Genomic DNA, 19,297 nt, shown 5'->3' with positions numbered 1-19,297 from the left:
TAGTGGTCCTATTATTTATTGATGAAACCATGTGTAAAATCAATGACAAAATACATTTATTTTAAATACAACACATTTGGAAAATTCATAAATGATGTGACCTTGGCTGTGACTGGTTTTGGAAACTGTCCTCGACTGGGAGAGGGATAGAAGTTAAACAAAGCTGGCACTTTCTGTGCTCTCCTTGTGAAAAGCTTCAGTTTAAAGTTCAATGCAACCTGTGTCGTCAGCCAATGTCATTTTCACTTGCATTTGAACTTAAGTTGTGAAAAAGTGATGAGGTAATCCCACCAACTAAGCCCACTTTGAGAAAAAAATACAGAAATTGAAAAAGGCAGATCATATAATTACAAAGCAAGACACGGTTCCTGAAAAAGTCAGAACTCACACTAATAGATTATTTAGCTCATGGTTGAAGTGATTATGAATCAATAACGATACCGATGTTCCTTTTTCTTCCCTTTGCTGTCTTTCATTCAATCACACGCAGCCTCGTCCATTCACTGTCATTTATGCTCAACGTGCTCTGCAATACTTTTCCCTTTCATTCCTTCACTTCTTCTTCTTCTCTCTCTTTCTCAGACACCCTGCCAGGGGTGATGTGCTGAGGCAACGCTCTCTTCTTCTCATTTCAGGCATGGCTGAGTTCTTGAGGGCCGTGCTTCATCTCCATTTGATTTCCCTGCAGCCCAGTAGCTGTGGAACCGGCCTGCTACAGCCTCTGTCTTTACAGGACAGATGCAGTAACCGTTTGTTCTGAAGTGGTTTCTCTTTCATGAGTTTCAGATGAAGTAGAAAAGTCTTTTTGATGACACACACAGCAAAATGAGACAGGACTCAATTCATGGTCCCCCTTTTATCTAATGGGTTTGAATGGAAGATAAAAAAGATGCAATTGCAACCGATGACTCTTGAGTATGAATGAACAGTTTAAATGTCTGCTTTGCATCTCCAAGTTTATGTTCCATCTGGGAGGATATGCAGATCAGCGTAGGGTCTTAAAACTGTTTATTGCTGCAGCAGAGTGTTATAAATCCACTGTATTAGTGTTGAGGTATGCTCCATTCACTATCTTATTTCCTCCAGAGGAGCGCTAAATGTTGCCTCTCCGGCAAACACAAGTCTTCCAGTACATTCAGTTCCCGGTTGCTGAGGTTACTTTGTGCTTCATGGACATTATTCCAAAGGTAATAGGTGAAAATCTTCTGAGGATGATGGCTTTTTACTGTGGCTTGCTTGCAGCTCAGATGAGATTGTTTACAAGCGTGCAACCTGTGTTTCATTTGTCCTGTTCTGACATCAGAGCTGTCCTAAATTATAAGAAAGGATGATGGGTATCTTGTGTAAGAACCAGCACATTTTCAGGCTTCCAGTACCCACAGTGTTTTTAGAACAGAAAGGGAATCAGGGCCTTCCTACTTTTCGGGTAGTCTTCAAACTTAGCGAGATACCATCTGTAGAGAAGGAGGAAACAGGGCCATTCTTCTATTAAAACAAGTATTTGCTTCAAAGTGTGCAATACACTCCATGAAAATCTGCCTACTGTGTGTGTGTGTGTGTGTGTGTGTGTGTGTGTGTGTGTGTGTGTGTGTGTGTGTGTGTGTGTTTTAGTATTCTTACTTGTGGTGGGCCACAGCCCTGCTGGCGAGGACCACTGTGGTGAAGATGGCGAAAGCTGAACTGTGAACAGAGTGGCCAGCCAGAGCGAAGCCTGCCCACTCTGTTATCTCTCCTAAGAAGTTGGCTCCAGACACATACTCAAACATTCCGCCTGCAGGTGAAGGAGACAGGAATAAGGACAGGTATGCGCATCCTTTCATATGTTCACCCAAGCAAAAACAACCCAAATATTTTACTCTTGAAGAAAATAAATTGTGATGGATTTTCACTTAGAATTCATGAATGACTGAATGACAACTGGCATTTCAACTATCTCGCAGTGTAATTTTGAGTTGGCGCGCTGCTAAAACCTCAAAGGTCATCTGCAGAACTAGCTCCACGCTGACCACAGACGGCTGAGCACCCACGATTAGTCTGCAGGACGCGGCGTTGCTACACTCTATTTGAAAATGGCAGATTCTTGGCTGAGGGGATTCCAGACGTGCCTGGAAGTTCATTTGGAGGAGCGCGGTGCACAGCTTCCTCCCACCTCGCCTTCTCCACTTTATTTTCCTTAAGGGTCCAGGTTGGATTGTTTGAACAGGTTCGCTGCAAGTTCACGCTGAAGGTGCTATTGTTGTGACTATGCTCCTGGTCAGGGGAGCCACTCTCTCTCTGTGAACCTGTTATGATTACTGATTCATTTAGCAAAGGAAGAGATCCAACTTATGGTTTGAATTTGCCAATTATGTGATATAAAAAAGCTGCTATATAGATTTTGTTTTGCTTTTCCAATACATAATACCCTTAAGGTGGTTTGTCAAAAGGAATTTGGAGATGGGCCAAAAGTCTTGTTTACCCAACCCCACCCCCGAACTTGCCACATCTCATAAACCGTGCATCCATTTTCACGTAGTAAAGGTCATACACTGTAAAAATATCCACCATCTTCTTTCATCCGTAGGGTCAGTGAATAGTAATCAACTAAAACTAAACTGAAAACTAAAACCCGGTGTGAAAAAACCTTTCAACTGAAATAAAAATAAAAAACTAGACATGAGAAGAAAAAAAAAACTGAAATAATATTGTGTACTTACAAAACTAACTAAAATAAAATAAAAATATACAGGAAATGTCTTTAGTTTTAGTCTCTGTCAATTTTGGTCAAATTAGTCAACACAACAAGCACAAGGTGGCATTGGTGCACATGTTTATTAAGACTGGGATGTCTACATTGCGGTGAGTCAGTGTGTTTGTATTGTATTCTCAAATCTTGCCCCTAACAAATACCCCCATATTATAATAATAAATAAAAAATCTAACAGTGAAACTAACAATAACTAAAGTAAAACGCAACATTTTAAAAAATAAATCAAACTACACTGGAACAAGCAAACCCATTCTGGAAACCAACTGAAACTAAACTGAACTGAAAACAATAATTAAAAAAACAAAATAAGAATTAAACCTATGGAAAATATAACTAGAACTATAATAACACTGGTGAGTAGTATTATTATCACTAGAAGATTATCTTGCTGAACAAAACCAGTAAAGATCATAAACCTTTGTTTGTCACAGAATCTAATGGAAATATAGTATAGTATTTATCCTTTCTTTTTTTGCCAGGATTAAACAAACCAGATATAACACGTTCATTAGCCAGTTTTAGCGGTGCTGGCAGGGAGATGTTATCACCAGGCTAACTGTTTCCCCCTGTTTCCAGTGTTTATGCTAGGTTAAGATAAGCGGCTGCTGGCTGTAGCTTCATATTTACCGTACAAACACAAGTGTTGGTATCGAGCAAATAAGCCCTTTGCCGAACTGCTCCTTTAATACATTATTTACTTTTTGTACTGAAAGCGGTTATCACTGCATCCGCACTAGCAGAATAATTGAACTGCCTCGTGATAAATAAGCATTTACTACAAAATATGAGTGTAGAGTTGATAACATCAACCCTTTTTTTTATAGTCCATAGGCTAATCTCTAGTCTCTAGAGACATATAATGTGCATATTCCAGTATTGGGCTGGCTTGCTGTCTCACATGATAACTATCAACACCGTGCGGTTTAGACAATGTATCAAGCAAAGCTAAACTGCACACACAAACACTACAAGTATTGTGAGTCACTGACACGCGAGCTGAGCTGGACCATATTAGAGTCAATGCAGAGAGAACCTTTTTAGAACACTAATGTAAGGGCTGACAGAGGAAAAGATAACTACTGACAACCTGTGATTCTGCTTACAGTGTGATCCTGTATAATCATGCGACCACACTGGAAAATTAGCATGTAGCGCCGCGCAGAAAGACCACAGAGTTCTGTGCCATGATGTGATTACTGCTTTCTTGACTTTCTTGTCACCCCACAGCGCTGGTGGAAAAAGGATTCAAACTCCAAAGCTAACTAGAAGCAGCATTGCAATGTAAAATGCACCTTTTAGAGTAAATGTCCTGGATTCAGAATTAAAAATACTCACTCTGAAGAATGCTCCCATTCAGTTTGTTAAATATAAGTATTTTAATTGTATACTGTCGAGGTTGGCTCCAGTTAAAAAGTGACTACAACCATCATATACAGTGAAGAAACTAAGTAAAAGGTGGTGGAGTCAAAGTATAAATGTATTTTATTTATATTTTTTATGTATTATTAACTCTTCTCAAGTTTTTCTCTGTAAAGTTTACATGTACTGTAATAGGAGTCACTCAAATAGTGAGACTTTTTCGCTGTGGTCTGTGTTTCCTGACTAAAGCCCTTACCTGTGGGAATCTTGTAACCAGTCTCTCCGGGCTTTCTCAGGTTCCTCAGGATGTGGTCAGAGTGCACATTCACCAGCCAACCGACCAACCACAGAACAGACCCTGGAGACGGACCAACCAAAAGCTGCTTCAGCACGACATTTTACTGACCAGAAGCCAGTCAGCCGACTTATGTTTTCAAAGGGAATGCTTCAAACATTTTGGGAAATACTGTTATTTGTGTTCTTTCCAAGAGTGAGATTAACAGATCAATATAACTCATATCTGTGTTTCCCCCTGACTCAACTCTTTATGCTAATCTCAGATAATAGCTTTCATTTACTTCATGCACAGAGCTCGCTCGGAGTTAGGTTTTCTCACCTAATGCTCAGAAAGAGAGCAAATTAGCATAAGGTTGAACATTTCTATAAAAGTTACAGCATGTACATTCCTCAGTGTCATTGCTGCTGTGACCAACAATGGGAAAAAATAAACCTATTTACATACATACTTATAAGCCAGTGATATCATATTTTTATAAGCATGGTTATATTAGGACTTTCTATAACCTAAGCTCTAAATCATGAGAAACGTTCAAACTGATAATTAGTATTTAAAAAATAAACATACGTACATGATATTTCTACATTGTTTGTCCCGATTAATTACATTGTGACCTGTTGGACTGTGGACAGACTGGGCTATTTAAACTGATCAGTTTAACTTCTGTACATCAGCCTGGTTCCAGAAGTCTGAACTGAATTGAATTTCAGGTTAAATAAATAAATGGAAATTAGGATATCATAATGTTGGTAATTCAATATATTTGGTGTATTGTCCAGCTCTAGGTCACATTTACACAAGCTGCTCAGAAAGTCAATAATATATGTACTGCATATGCCATCTGTATGGAAATCTGTCAAAGGTGGGTAGTAAAATGTTGGGAATAAATGAGTAAACTGTACTTTAAAACTGTAATTCTACATTTTAATATTGTGTTAGGCTGGTCTTTATCCGCTGCAGATGCAAGGTTTGATAGGGAGTGTAAAGGGAGTGGAGGGACAGTGATAGTGGAAAAACACATATTCTAAATTGACAGTTTCCTCAGTTAGCTTAAACAGCGAACGGAGCCAAGAAAAACTGCTGCGCACCTTTGAGGTTTGGAAAGCGTGAGAAGCACCTGGAGTGGAACAAAAGCCAAGAGATGACAAAACAGTTTGAATGGCAGCTATGTTTTTAAGCAAAGCCTTGCCATTTCATTTCATTTCAAATGGAGCAAGAGAAGGCGTACGGGATGGAAGCAAGGAGTAGGGATCCTGTTGTATTCCTGACTGTGCATCCATTCCTCCCTCATTTATCAAACTGTGTCTTATCCAGCTATTTTTCATCTTGTTTTACACTAATCTGCACTGCACACACTACACAATATTAAAACACACAGTAGCTTCTACTTTGAGTATTTAACCAAGTACTTTTTTACTTTTACTTTATTATTTTAATAATAGTGGATTTAGCTAACTGAGTTATTTAGATGAGAATGTTGACAATTTAAGATCTTTAGGTTATTTGAAGCTGGTTTACAGTTGATCCGGAGCTGTTGTCCTTAAGCCCAAACAAGTAAAAGTGAAGGCTTATTGACAGTTTGCTGGATAAAGACGTTTTAGGCTGAATACCAAACTCATTTAAAATGCAAATGGCTCACTTTCTTCAATTTATAATGAGAGAGTGTTGATATGATACACATTTTGATTTTAGATGTAAACTTGCAGGTTACTAGAACATTTTCACAATTAAAATGTCAAGTTACCTATAATTATACATGATAAAACTAAATCAAATAAAAGTTTGTAACCAAAAAGGAATAGTCTGAAATACTGTGAGAAAAAAGAAATAAACTGAACTGAAAGAATCTGACTATTAAGAGAACAATTAAACCAGGACATCTGGCATTTCATTTGCCATTTGTTATTAAAACGCTAAAACTTATTAAATGTTTAACTGCAGAACTCATTTTGCAGAAAATTGGTCATGCAATTAAATCAGCTTTTTAAGAGATTTTAGTGAGGTTTAATTTCTTTAATAGCAGGCTTATGACTATTAATTAAAAGTCTCTTGGGCGTTCATTGAGAACCTCCACCCATCATGCATCAGTCATACTCTAACCACATTCACTGGTAATATCTAATCTTTAACAGTGACGAAAGTGTGGAAACACGAAACACCATACAATGCAAGAACATATGAAATAAGACCTAAATCTACTGCCACAGTGCATGCTGGGAGGGTTCCCAACACACCCACATCATATACCTGCACATCACATGATCAGCACTCAGCCAATCATATTAATGGTGATCATGGTTTCAACTTTCATCTCATTATGCCTTCATTTCAAAATAAGAGCACACTGTTATTCAGGATTAATAAATTAATCTTAAACTGTCTCCAAACTGGCCTGCTAGCCTAAAATACTTCATAATTTTTTTTACACAGAAAAAAGGGGGCAGACAAGCTCTTGTGCAAAATAAAACCATTCACAGAACACCTACCTGCGATGAAGCATGGATGTGTAACCCAGTGTGCAGGGTACTCAGCATAATGGCTCAGGTACCTGATCTGCATGTAGCCATTATAGATGCAGAAAACAATGGCCAGGGCAAATGAGGCGAATGGTGTCGCTTTACCTCCTCTGATTAAAAATGGATAAATGAGGGATCTGCAGCAGAACCAAAATGTTATTCACACAACTCAGTTCAAATGCTTGCTTTGACATACTGACATGAATTAGTTAACTACTGATGTAATAAAAGATACAGCGCACCTCCACTGATTGTCATCTCCTACCTCTGAACGTAGTGGCACAAATACATAGCAATGAGCAGCTGGTTGGGCAGCAGCGAGGTCTTCGCACAGGACGTCCATACCAGCAGGCACACTGGCACCAGGAACGCAGGCAGCTCCTGGACGAACCACGCAAACCTGGCATCAACTGGGAATCCATATTTGCTGCTAGCATATCGGCCGTACGGGACATTTTCGAAAAGCAAAGTAACAAAAGTGCAGGCTGCCATGAAAACCATACAGTAAGCCATGCAGTCTAAAATGTACAGCTCCTCCTTTTCCGAGGAGAAAAGCCTGGAGAGCAGGGAGTCCATCATGGCGGCGGGGCTACTGTTACAAAACTCAAAGCAGAAATAATGTAAATGTAACTAATGATTGCAACTATTTGACAGTATGCTCTGTAACCTAACTAGCTAAAGCCACTGACGACACATGGATGTCCCACCCAGGACCAATCACAGTCCGTGAACAGATATGGCATCGGATCTCATCAGCCAATCAAAATGCTCCGTTCAGCATCGAAGTTATTCAACCGTAGTGTCTGTGGTCGTGGGGGTCTGATGACGCTAATACATATTCATAGATTCATCTGCATATAATATCTAACGCTGTAAGCCATTACCGGTTACTAGTGGCTCACTGTACTGACGAACAAGCGTCACTATAGTTTATTTTATGTGATATTCAAACTGGAATTAACGAATAACTGGAACAAATTGTTAATGCCAACACAAAAAAAGAAATAAACAAGATAAGTTAGCATTGTTACAATAATTATTTCACTGTGTAAGGATTTCATATCACATTAAGATATATAATTTAAAAAAAAATCGCACGAAATGCTCCGAACTGAGATGTTTTCCTTTATTTCAGGCAGATTTCGCGGCCACCTCGAAAGGTCCTGAATCACGTGCGTCAGAGGCAACACGTTTCGTGGATACACAGCACAGCAGCCCATCCTCCAGCGATCACTACAGCTACATCTTGTCCCAGTTCCAAGTCGCTTTCCTCTGCACTGTACCACCACGCTGATCCGCGGACTTCTCTTCAAAGTGCTCTGCTATTCTAAAATGGGGAAAAGAAGCAGGCAGCGGCAGAAGAACCAGCCTGCAGGCAGAGACAACAGGGACAACAGGGACGACAGGGACAACGCTGTAAGATTCATATGGCTGCTGCAGCGACTCTTGCTAATGTTAGGTCTACAGGGCTCAGTCAGGCCACATGTGGTCTTTGTTTACTAAATGCGAGGGGTCGTACATGTTATCTTTAATAAACGTGTGCAGTCGTGCTGCTGTGACACTGCTAAACAGCTGCAGCACCAGAGAGCTTGACTGTTGTTAGCTGCCGTCAACTTAGCTATTTTCAAAGCCATGTGTGACCACCGGTAGACCTCAGTCCAGATGCCTGTTTGTCTTTGTCTGGAGAGATTGTTGTGCTTCACCAGACTTTGCTCAGAAATGTGTTAATTTTGTGTTTGCATGATCTTGGTTTACCTCTTACAAGTCTGATGTTCTTTTATCAAAACGCTGTGAGGGGAAGAAGCAGGTAGGGTTGAAAAGGGCTCTCAGGAATGTTATTGAAAAGTACTGTTTGAGGATTTCTACATGCCGAATTGACCATTAGGTCACACTAAAATGCAACAGGTCGTATGACATGTTCTACACTTTATTTACCCTTGACCGTGAGCAAGAAAAAGTTAAATTGATGGAATTTTGAATGACATTCAATGTATATATTTTTATTTATACACAAACGATTGCATCCCCATCCAGTAGGCGCTTTTCCAGTTATTCTGTACAGAAAGGCAGTTTTTATATTCACCATGTATGCCCGCACTAATAACCTTTGCATCCATGTGTTCAGGGCTGGGGAGCTGGCTATGCTGACATAGTCAAGGAGAATAAGCTGTTTGAGCACTACTACAAGGAACAAGGCCTGGTGCCTGATGGAGAGTTTGAACAGTTCATGGAGGCAATGAGGGAACCGCTGCCAGCAACCATCCGCATCACCGGATACAAGAGGTGAGCTGCACAGATTTATAACCTGGATTCAGACTCTTTGTCTTGTTGGTAAAATGTGTCCTGTTCAGCACCACGCAAGATATGTAAAATCAAGGTGCCTTTCTTTCTGTCTAGTATACACACCCCTTAGAGCAGCTTTCAAGACTCTTTTTTTTGCATTAGTAGGATTACTTGTCCGAAGATACTGCTCAAATGTTAAGAAATGTAATAGGCTGTACGGTTTTGTCTGTTGTACATTTGTCAACTTTTGAATTCTCATTTTTCAGAGCACAAAAAGAAAATATTGCCTACATCCACCTCACATAACCATTAATAAAGCCCTTATTTTAAGATTCATTATGGATATATAGCGGAGGAAAACAGTTAGATCATGTCATTTGGCTTTAATTGATAAAAGTGCTTTTGAACTAAGTTTGTATGACGATAGATGAGACAGTAAGGCATGAACAAAAATCTAGATGTAGAAGTAGACTCACAACTTTGCACATCATGCATTGAGTACTTAACAGTACAGATGCTGTGTACTGTACTGGTTGTGACTAATGTCCAATGTCTCCTTGTATGTTGTGTTTGTGTTTTTGTCCTCTATGGTAAATCATATTTCCCCTTAAGGGGCAATAAAGACCTGAGCTATCGAATTAATTTGATTTGTAATGTTGGATTACTGCCGCCTTATTCTGTTACTACATGCCCAATTTCATCCGCTTTCTGTCTTTTTCCAGCCATGCCAAGGAAATCCTCCACTGTCTGAAGGAGAAATATTTTAAAGATATTCAAGAGCTGGATATCGATGGCCAGAAGATGGAGGCTCCGCAGCCTCTGAGCTGGTAAGATCTCATGGTTTACCAAAGGCTCAAAGGACACAGGTTCAGAGTAGAATCTCAGCACACACTGTGTCCTATCCTCTCCAGGTATCCCGACGAGCAGGCTTGGCACACCAACATGAGCAGGAAGATCATTAGGAAGTCTCCCTTGTTGGAGAAGTTCCACCAGTTCCTGGTCAGCGAGACGGAGTCGGTGAGTCAAACACAAACCAAACAGAAGAGTTATAAGTAACACCTGTGGCCCTATTAAAGGCCCCGCTAAAGACGGTAACTTTTAACAGGAGCATGGCAGTTTTTAATATTGGCCATGTTCTCAAAATGTACCCTGGGTAGGCAGTTGGAAAAAAAAAACAAGGATAGCACAATGTCAGAAGTCGTCAGAGAGATGAAGAGACGCGCATCATTTTTGTGTTTGTCCTTGCAGGGTAACATCAGCCGACAGGAAGCTGTCAGTATGATCCCTCCTCTCCTCCTGAAGATTGAGTCCCACCACAAGGTAAAAGCACTGCCCTCTCTGAAGGTTAAGGCCAGTACACCCGCCAGCGCTTAATGCATTATTTATTTATTATTCTTTCTCCCTTGTAAGACTCCTTCCCTATGGCTTGAAAACAGTCCTCTTCAAAAAAACATTTGATTGAAAGTGAAATTGAAGTGTTCACATGCATGAGTTTGCGTGCAGATACTGGACATGTGTGCAGCTCCAGGCTCGAAGACAGCCCAGCTCATTGAGATGCTCCACGCCGACATGGATGTGCCATTTCCAGGTAAGAAAAAAAAAACAACTAAACATTTAAAACCAGGAACGATGCCAGAGTAATCGAGGGAGTAAACAAACAATAATCTCTCCAACCTACTCTTCTACCCTCCAGAGGGCTTTGTCATTGCCAATGACGTGGACAACAAGCGCTGCTACCTGCTTGTCCACCAGGCCAAGCGTCTCAACAGCCCCTGCATCATGGTGGTCAACCACGACGCCTCCTGCATCCCCACGCTCAAGATCGACTGCAGCGGCGAGAAGGACATCCTCTTCTACGACCGCATCCTGTGCGACGTGCCCTGCAGGTCAGCAAAGCACCGCTGGACTTTGTGTCTGCATCACGGCCGCGTGCAGTATTGCAGCACTGAGCGAAAGTTAGGGTTTGGAAGTGTGAGGAGGAAGTGGATAAAAAAAGAAATATGGTTTAAAAGCCCCGCTGTATGTGTGGTTGTTGGGCTGGAGAAGAGATTTTGTGCGACAGATGGAGATGAGGCTTTACCCTCTCTGTCAAACGCAGGGTATTTACAGTTCTTTTATAAATGGCTGTTAAACGTGTTTTGTTCTCAATGTTTCAGTACAGGCTTAGTAGTAAAACATCCTTCTTCACTTGAAATCTAGCATCATTTTATGGCCAAAACAGAAGTGCGTTTGTTTGCAAATGCTGCCTGAGTTTGGCCAGCTGTAGTGCTGAAGCCAGGAGGCCCTGCCAAACACAACATAGGGAAGAGGGAGGGGAGGAAAAGCCGTAATGAAGACAGGCAGGCAGGCAGGCAAGCAGGCAGCAGTGATGTGAGCAGTCAGCTAAAGCCCAGTGTTTAGACAGTTTGTTCTTGGCAGACACTTTTGCCCTGTGAGAAGTGACGGGGATCTATGGTGGGTTCAGTGCCTTGGGCCGAACCAGGGGTTTGTGTCTGACTGGTGCTGCTGTGTGCTCTGTGTTCTGCAGCGGGGACGGCACCATGAGGAAGAACATAGACGTGTGGAAGAAGTGGACGACAAGCAACAGCCTGCACCTCCATGGGTGAGTGGGGGGGGAGCCTGCGTTTGTGCTTTCCTGACAACACAGGAATTCATGCACTCGTGTGGTAGACCAAATTGACTAAACGACAAGGGAATGGAGTGTGTTCTTCTGGTGCTAATTAAAAAAAGTGGCAGTATTACTGTGTGTGTGTGTGTTCACCAGGCTCCAGCTGCGTATCGCGGTGCGCGGCGTCGAACAGCTGGCTGTGGGAGGGAGGATGGTCTACTCCACCTGTTCACTCAACCCTATAGAGGACGAAGCTGTCATCGCAGCGCTGCTGGAGAAGAGCGAAGGTAACACGCATGCACACACACACACACACAGGGCTATACAATTTAAATATGTGTCTGTGTGTCAGACTTTTTATTTAAATGAAAGCTCAATTTAAGTTTTGTTTTTTGCACTCCAGGTTTTTCCTTTTATTTCCTGTTACTAGAGTGTATTTTCATGAATAGTCTATTGACCATATGGGGCTTGTTCATTTTTTTGTTTGTTCCATTTTCTGTTCCCCTCCTACCTTTTTTAAAAATCAAAAGACAGTCTCTAAACTCTTTGCTCAGTAGAAACTGAGTACTTTCTCTCAGCTTTCGTTGCTGAAACAGGATGGAAACAATGAGAATATTTTTTTTAAACCCAAATCTCGGGACATCCATTTTCAATTTTTTAAAATGTGTGTTTAAAAAGTGATTTGCTATATCTCCAGTGTGTTTCACGGTGTGTACACCACCGATCAGGCAACTGCTTTGCGTTTAGAAATCCACAGACGATTGGCAGTTGCTGTGATCTCTGATCGTCTGGTATTGCGATACTGCCTACCTCTTAGGTTGCTTTGCCGGCTGCCTCACTCTACCTCATCCATCACAGCTATGGGATTATAAAGATGAACTTAATCACAAATGTATCTACGTGTTAATTAGCTCCCAGCTTACTCTGTGTTGTAGCAATGCCTCGATGTTTTCATGGTGAAACATTTCAAGAGCACTGATGCTTATTAGTACCATGATTCGGTTTGCAGCTAACAATAATTTTTTTTATTACTGATTGATCTCCAGATTATTCTTTCAATGAATCAGTTATTGTTGCTCTATAAAATGGCAGGAAACTGTGACAAGAGGCCATCACCACTTCTCACCAAATTAACTAATATTCATTATCACATAAGAGAATGGAAGTAAAAATAGGTGCACATTTGACATCCTGAAACCAGAGATCACTGAACTAATCATCAAAATATTGGCAGACAAATTCTAGGTTATCAATTAATGGCTTATTTTTTTCAGAATGCTAATGAGTTATTTTCCTTCATCATAATCACTAAACCTGCTGCTTTCTGGATTGTTAGTCTGGAAATCAAACAGAACCAGTGTTTCTATCTGATTCTGATTCACTGAACCTGAGATGGTATGACCACAAGCATCCGTTTGAAAATCCTGTGCAGCATAATAATGTAACTCAAACCAAATGAGTCTCCTCTGTGACTCTGTGTTCTGGATGAATAAATATTGTATTAGCACATGTTGAAATGCCCACACAGAGCATTTCTATTATGAGATCATACTGTTAAAGACTGCCAAAGCAGAAACTCTAATTTTCCCCCTGCCATGGTGGTCTATGTTACATTGTACAACTGGTCAGATAACACAAAACAGCAGAGTCGGACAGCAACTTGTTGCTGAAACGCACAAGGTCAATAGCTGTAGAGCTTACAAAACAAATTCTCCCGTCTCTTCTGAGATGTTAAATGCATCTGAATATAGTATATGAAATTAACATCTAAATATAACCACTCAGCCTTTTTCTGCCAAGTCGTAATGTCTTTCCCATTTCCACTGCCAGGAGCGCTGGAACTGGCCGACAGCTCAGCTGATCTGCCAGGACTGAAGTGGATGCCTGGGGTCACTTCCTGGAAGGTACTGGAACGTTTAGTCTTTGGCGGTCATTACAACAAACCAACCACTACAACAACAAACTATAATGGAAAGCAGGGTTTAAGTCATGGAAGCACTTCAGCTTCGAAGTCAGACCAAATTCTATAGGTCTGTAAACTGCTTTTTCCACCCCCCCTGTAGCTGATGACCAAGGAGGGCCAGTGGTACTCGGACTGGTCCGACGTTCCAAGCAGTCGTCACACACAGATCCGCCCCACCATGTTTCCGCCAAAAGACCCAGAGAAACGTGCTAGCATGCATCTGGAGAGATGGTATGTAGAGACTAAAAGTACTGTTAGAAAATGTGGAGACTTCCTTTCCCATAAATCTAACCCTCAAACCTTAATGTTTAAGTAAACGTATGGTCGGCTCACTTCTAATGGCTTCCAAAACATATAGCAGCACTGACAGCAGGAAGCCTTGCTCAACGCCACTGAGAGTACCAGAATAATCTGTGTATTCTGGTACTGAGTTCCGTAGCAAGGAGCTGATTTAAAAAATGTGTCTATCTAATAAAACTTTGCCCCTTGGTGGAGTTTTTTCAGGGTAAAGAAAAGGACACAACCCAGATCTTAATTTAGCTTATTATTCTCATCTTTTTCATCCTCCTGAGAATATTTTGTTCTCATGAAAGCTGAGAAATACAAGCATGCACACTTGCTGTTTCTGTTTTCATTGATGCCAAATTCATTAGCCGAGTAATGTCTGCGATTTATTTTCTTGGCAAAGCTTTGCGCGCGCACACACACACACACACACACACACACACACACACACACACACACACACACACACACACACACACACACACACAGTCTATGGGATGCACATAGGTGTACACACCTGCACTCTCACATAATGGGGGATGATGTCATTTCTACTCTGCAGACTTTACTTAAATGCTCAGGCTGACATGATGCAGGCCAGCAGATGGGGCTATTGCCACATACTCTCGAAGCACTTCTTTATTTAATGCAAACAAAAAAAAAAATCCTTGTTTATCTTCACAGTAGGTGGCACCATAAAACTCAAAGCTATGATTTGTGTGTTTTTGTGTGTGTGTGTGTGTGTATGTCAGTATGAGGATTCTGCCACATCACCAGAACACTGGAGGTTTCTTTGTGGCCGTGCTGGTGAAGAAAGCCCCGATGCCTTGGAACAAAAGATATCCCAAGGTACTTCCTCACAAACACACACTTAATGGATGATTAGATTGTCAGTCTTACTTGAAGAGAGAAATGGAGCAGAACTCCCCCATGTGGGTATGGGGTATGTCTGTTAAACCAGCAGGTAGCCCACCTGCCCTGAAACCCCTCCCCCACTGCATAACTCACCTGTTCAGTGTTACTAACCACAGCTGGGACTTTCTTTCTTTCTTTCTTTCTTTGTCTGTTCATCTCTGTCGTCTCCAGCTGAGGAAGGAGGTCTCGTCCCTCTCAGCGGCCCAGACCGGAGGCTCTCCGGCGGCCCCGACCCCCACAGAAACTCCCTGCCTCCCAGAGCGAGCTGTGGAGGAGGGGGAGGTGGGAGGCCCAGAGGGAAAAGTAGATGGGGAGGCAGAAGAGGAGGTGCCCAAAGGAGCTTCCTTGGCCCAGGAGAGCGCTGCTAAACAAGTGTGCGGGTGAGTGATGTTTGTCTGATGAGCTAATAAACAATGGGAAACTATGATGTCTTAAGCCGTCATAAATAAGAAAAAATACATAAAATGAATGAAGTTAATTTAAATAATCGAGTCGTACACTAATTTCCATCTCTTTCTGTCTCCCAGGCCTCCAGCTGCTAAGAAGATGAAGCTGTTTGGTTATAAAGAAGACCCCTTTGTGTTCCTTACCGAAGACGACCCTGTCTTCACCACCATACAGTGAGTCCCTCTACTGTATGTTTATTAGACATCAAAGTTATCATGCTCAGCATTTTGGTGTAGCAAAACCTATTTTCTCTTTCTGCTCTCTGTAGATCTTTCTATGATCTGTCGCCCGACTTCCCCAAGCTCAATGTTCTGACCAGGACCCACGAGGGCAAGAAGAGACACTTGTACATGGTGTCCAAAGAGCTCCGCAACGTGCTGCTCAATAACAGCGAGCGCATGAAGGTGCGTGTGTTATTACACCTTCAGATCTGGAAATCTGATGCAACACATCAATTATCATGGAGACGATGCATTGATGATACTACACAGTGCAATCAAACAAACTGCATTATGTTTATTATAGCAGTGCACAGGGCAGGTTTTGGAGACAGATATATAGGCTACACTGGTACATCAGTTTATTTTTATAGTGTAGTGTAGTCTGTGTCTGTGTCTGTGTCTGTGTGTGCGTGTGCGTGTGCGTGTGCGTGCCTACCAGCCTAACAGATGGGTCCCTCTCCCATCCCAAATCCCTCTGGTCCTCCACCCTGTAGCACCTGCACAGGTGGCTTTGTATGTGTGTGCACGCTTCATTGTGTTTGATGTTTCTCACTTTTTAGTCCCTTTCTATTGGGCCAAACCCCAGTGATTGTGTTTGAAAAACAAGGCTTGTGCTGACTTCCCTTCTCCTTTTTTATAATATCTCCAGTTTCACAGAGAATATCTATGGATTTGGGCTTTTTCAGAATGTTTAATATTAAGAGTATTTAATATCTAATATCTCCTGCCTTAATATTCTCAAATGGAATAATTATGCAAAGTTCATTGAGCTTGCTTCACTTCCCTAAGGTCGGTAAAGAATTCAACATGCATATTTATTTCAGAAGCGTAGTTGAATTTCACTGCGCGGATCACTGCCAGTTGCCTCCCACTCCTGGTGGAACACCAGAGCCCGGCTGCACTGTGTTTATCCACAGTCTTGTAATATCTTGTACAGTAGGTGCCTTGAGCAAGGCAGTTTCAACATTAGTAATTACAAACAACCTCTCCAGTAATACTACAAAAAACATAATTAATCCTTTTATGTTTTCAGCAGCGATATTAATTACTGCAGTTAAAGCCAGTAGACTTTGGCATCATTATGTTGTTTTTTGTGCCGAGCCGTATGTCAGCATGTTTTTTTTTCTTTGTTTCTCAGGTCATTAACACAGGGGTGAAGGTGTGGTCTCGCAACAGTGATGGAGAGGAGTTTGGCTGTGCCTTCAGACTGGCTCAGGAGGTAACCCCCCCACACACATGCGCACACACACACGCACAGACACACACACACACACACACACACACACACACACACACACACACACACACACACACACACACACTGCATTTTTCACTGCAGCACCCTGAACACCACTTCTCATCCTCACACATTAAATCTTCAGTGGAGTAAATATAATTCTCTGTAAATCCAACAGTTCTTTGTTGAGCAGAGTCTCATTAATTGAAAACTGTATTATTGTGAAAACCTAATTCTCTCTTCACACATTGGCTGCACATTTTCACATAACTCCCATAATCCTTTTTGTATGCAAATGAACCTCATGATTTGACGTGATACACATAATGATGCATGGTGATAGCTTATATTTTTTAGGACTTACACACTGCATATTTTGATTTTATAATACATTTCCCTGTAAAAGCAACGCCTGTATGTGTGCTGTGTATTCTTACTCTCATTACTGTATTCACCACTAAGACGAAGAACGCAGCTGAATTACAAGGGAGCCAGACGGCGGAGTTCACACTCAAAACTTATTATTAACTCTTTTTTTTTTTTATGCATGAAGTCTGCAGATTGTCAACCACATCTCTCCTCTGTCCTACCAGGGTATCTACACTCTCCAGCCGTATATTCGCTCCAGGATAATCAGAGTGAGTGTGGAGGACATCAAAGTGCTGCTGACCCAGGAGAACCCCTTCCTCAGCAAACTGGAGGACGACGCTCACGCTCAGGCCAAGAAAATGGGTACGCACGGCAAAAGCCTCTCAGTCCAAAATATAACACATGTATTCCAGCTAGATAACCCCTTTAGAAAAATGTAAGGCACTGTAATTAATATTAGTTAATAGATTGTACTGCCGCGGGTTTATTTTTTGAAACTGACGAAATAACAAAAAGAATTTTTGGAAGCTGCCAAAGTGTCCCAGTGGTTAGAGCAGCGGATTAGTGACTGGAAGCTTTATGGCTCGGCTGGCATACAATGAAGAATGAGTAATGCTCGATCTGCCTCAGCAACTGAGTTTGAGCTGCCCTTGAGCAGGGCACTGGCCCAGAAACCCCACAAGAGAAGCAAAAGAAAACACTAGCCAATTATTTATTTATTTATTTATTTATTTATTTATGTGGATAAATACAGTAAACATAGGCGGACTGAAAACAGCTTTCCTATGCAAGTATCACAGTGTTTATACCAGATGCTAATTTGCTGTATTAGTCGTGCATGGTGGAGCACTGAACCTTAAAAGTTTTTTTGTTTTTTTTGGAAGAATATGTTGTTGTTTTCTTGTTATTAATCTATTCTTCTCTCCACAGTTATGGGTAGCATTGTGTTGAAGTACATTCCCAACCCAAAGTAAGTTTTTCTTTTTGTGTCTATATAGTTTTGGTGTTTGTATATATATTTTATTATTGTCCTTTTTGAAGTGATGTCCTTGGCCAGTTTTCACACCCACCATAACTCCTCTTGTTTGTCAGCGCCCCAGCGGAGCCTCAGTGTCCCATCCAGCTGTGTGGCTGGAGGGGAAAGACGTCCATCCGAGCCTTCGTCCCTCGCAACGAGAGGTTTCATTACCTCCGATTGTTAGGCGTGGAGGTCTTCAGAGACAAACAGGGCCTCGGGCAGAAACAAAAGGATGAAGGAAAGGAAGAGGTAGAGGACGAGGTGGAAAAGGACACAGAGGAGGAAGGAGCCGTGGAAAACGAGGGGGAGCTGGACATGGAGAATGGTGATAAAAACGGATCATCACAACCAAAGTGCGACAGCGGGAAGCAGGGGACTAGCAGCTGAGAATGTGGAGGAGACAGTGGAGAGATTGGAGGGTTGAAGACTGAAGACGTATTAGAGCTCTAAGAGCTGTTGACCAGGTCCAAGACCACAATATGTGGTAGAGGAGGGAGATGTGCCTCAATGGGTTTCTCTGTTTACCACACTGCCACTGCAGGATTCCCTCCCAGAGATGGACTCTCTTGGGATTTTTAAGTTTTGGAGCCCCTCCAGGAGTCAGCTTTTTAGTTAAATGGCTTGTATTATTTTATATAACTGTGTTTTATGGTTTAACAAATTTATTCCACTGACCAAGTGGCCTCTATTTTGTTTCAGTTGCCCATGTCTAGAGAGGTTTATATGAACTGCCATCTCATTTTCTACACCTGAAATTACGCAGAAATATGGAGTTGATTAAAAGGGTTGAAGGATAACTGTGTCACCGTCAACTTATTTGATTTCTTTTCTTTTCTCATATTCATTATTTTCTCATTCTTGACCTGTTGAAGTGTAAAAGACGTGCATGAATAAGAAGGGATTGATTGGGATTCTGCAAAGTACAGGGGGAAAAAAAGTGGGTACTGCAGCACCCTGGGGTGTCTTAAGGACGAACCAAGTTAATTTTTTCTTTTTTTTTACTGGCCATCTTTAATACCCTTTTCTATT

The 19,297-nt window shown here is 41.6% G+C and overlaps 2 protein-coding genes and 1 long non-coding RNA gene across 4 annotated transcripts; 2 read left to right on the top strand and 1 right to left on the bottom strand.

Annotated features, from left to right (window-relative positions):
- Window positions 1–7,632, bottom strand: srd5a1 (steroid-5-alpha-reductase, alpha polypeptide 1 (3-oxo-5 alpha-steroid delta 4-dehydrogenase alpha 1)). Its single transcript, XM_051389742.1, has 5 exons — window positions 7,188–7,632; window positions 6,893–7,059; window positions 4,365–4,466; window positions 1,621–1,771; window positions 1–1,454 (listed from the first exon to the last, which is right to left on the bottom strand). The coding sequence occupies exons 1-5, from the start codon at window positions 7,499–7,501 to the stop codon at window positions 1,388–1,390; spliced, it is 801 nt and encodes a 266-aa protein (XP_051245702.1). The 5' UTR covers window positions 7,502–7,632; the 3' UTR covers window positions 1–1,387.
- LOC127357513 (uncharacterized) lies at window positions 1,670–4,989 on the top strand. Of its 2 annotated transcripts, XR_007882271.1 has the most exons (3): window positions 1,672–1,802; window positions 1,941–2,203; window positions 4,405–4,989. It is a non-coding gene; the product is annotated as an uncharacterized LOC127357513 (long non-coding RNA). The 2 variants fall into 2 exon arrangements; XR_007882270.1 differs by lacking the exon at window positions 1,941–2,203 and having other exon boundaries at window positions 1,670–1,802.
- Window positions 7,633–8,070: 438 nt separating the features above from the next.
- On the top strand, window positions 8,071–19,065 carry nsun2 (NOP2/Sun RNA methyltransferase 2). The gene is made up of 19 exons (XM_051389741.1): window positions 8,071–8,338; window positions 9,048–9,205; window positions 9,928–10,032; window positions 10,117–10,222; window positions 10,454–10,525; window positions 10,709–10,793; window positions 10,899–11,091; window positions 11,733–11,807; window positions 11,970–12,100; window positions 13,644–13,717; window positions 13,877–14,007; window positions 14,814–14,910; window positions 15,148–15,356; window positions 15,504–15,596; window positions 15,692–15,827; window positions 16,783–16,863; window positions 17,475–17,613; window positions 18,181–18,220; window positions 18,343–19,065. The coding sequence occupies exons 1-19, from the start codon at window positions 8,255–8,257 to the stop codon at window positions 18,653–18,655; spliced, it is 2,322 nt and encodes a 773-aa protein (XP_051245701.1). The 5' UTR covers window positions 8,071–8,254; the 3' UTR covers window positions 18,656–19,065.
- The last annotated feature ends 232 nt before the right edge of the window (window positions 19,066–19,297 follow it).

This window comes from Dicentrarchus labrax, unplaced genomic scaffold (genome assembly GCF_905237075.1).
Source record: "Dicentrarchus labrax unplaced genomic scaffold, dlabrax2021, whole genome shotgun sequence".
Taxonomy (NCBI): Eukaryota; Metazoa; Chordata; class Actinopteri; family Moronidae; genus Dicentrarchus; species Dicentrarchus labrax.
This window is presented reverse-complemented; position numbering and strand designations above follow the sequence as displayed.

Coding starts and splice junctions, on each gene's coding strand:
- srd5a1 (XM_051389742.1), bottom strand. CDS start 7,501: ATGATGGACTCCCTGCTCTCCAGGCTTTTCTCCTCGGAAAAGGAGGAG. Junction 7,060..7,187: donor TTGTGCCACTACGTTCAGAG/GTAGGAGATGAC, acceptor GTTCTGCTGCAG/ATCCCTCATTTATCCATTTT. Junction 1,455..1,620: donor AGGGCTGTGGCCCACCACAA/GTAAGAATACTA, acceptor CCTTCTCTACAG/ATGGTATCTCGCTAAGTTTG.
- nsun2 (XM_051389741.1), top strand. CDS start 8,255: ATGGGGAAAAGAAGCAGGCAGCGGCAGAAGAACCAGCCTGCAGGCAGA. Junction 10,526..10,708: donor AGATTGAGTCCCACCACAAG/GTAAAAGCACTG, acceptor GTTTGCGTGCAG/ATACTGGACATGTGTGCAGC. Junction 15,828..16,782: donor ATAACAGCGAGCGCATGAAG/GTGCGTGTGTTA, acceptor TTTGTTTCTCAG/GTCATTAACACAGGGGTGAA.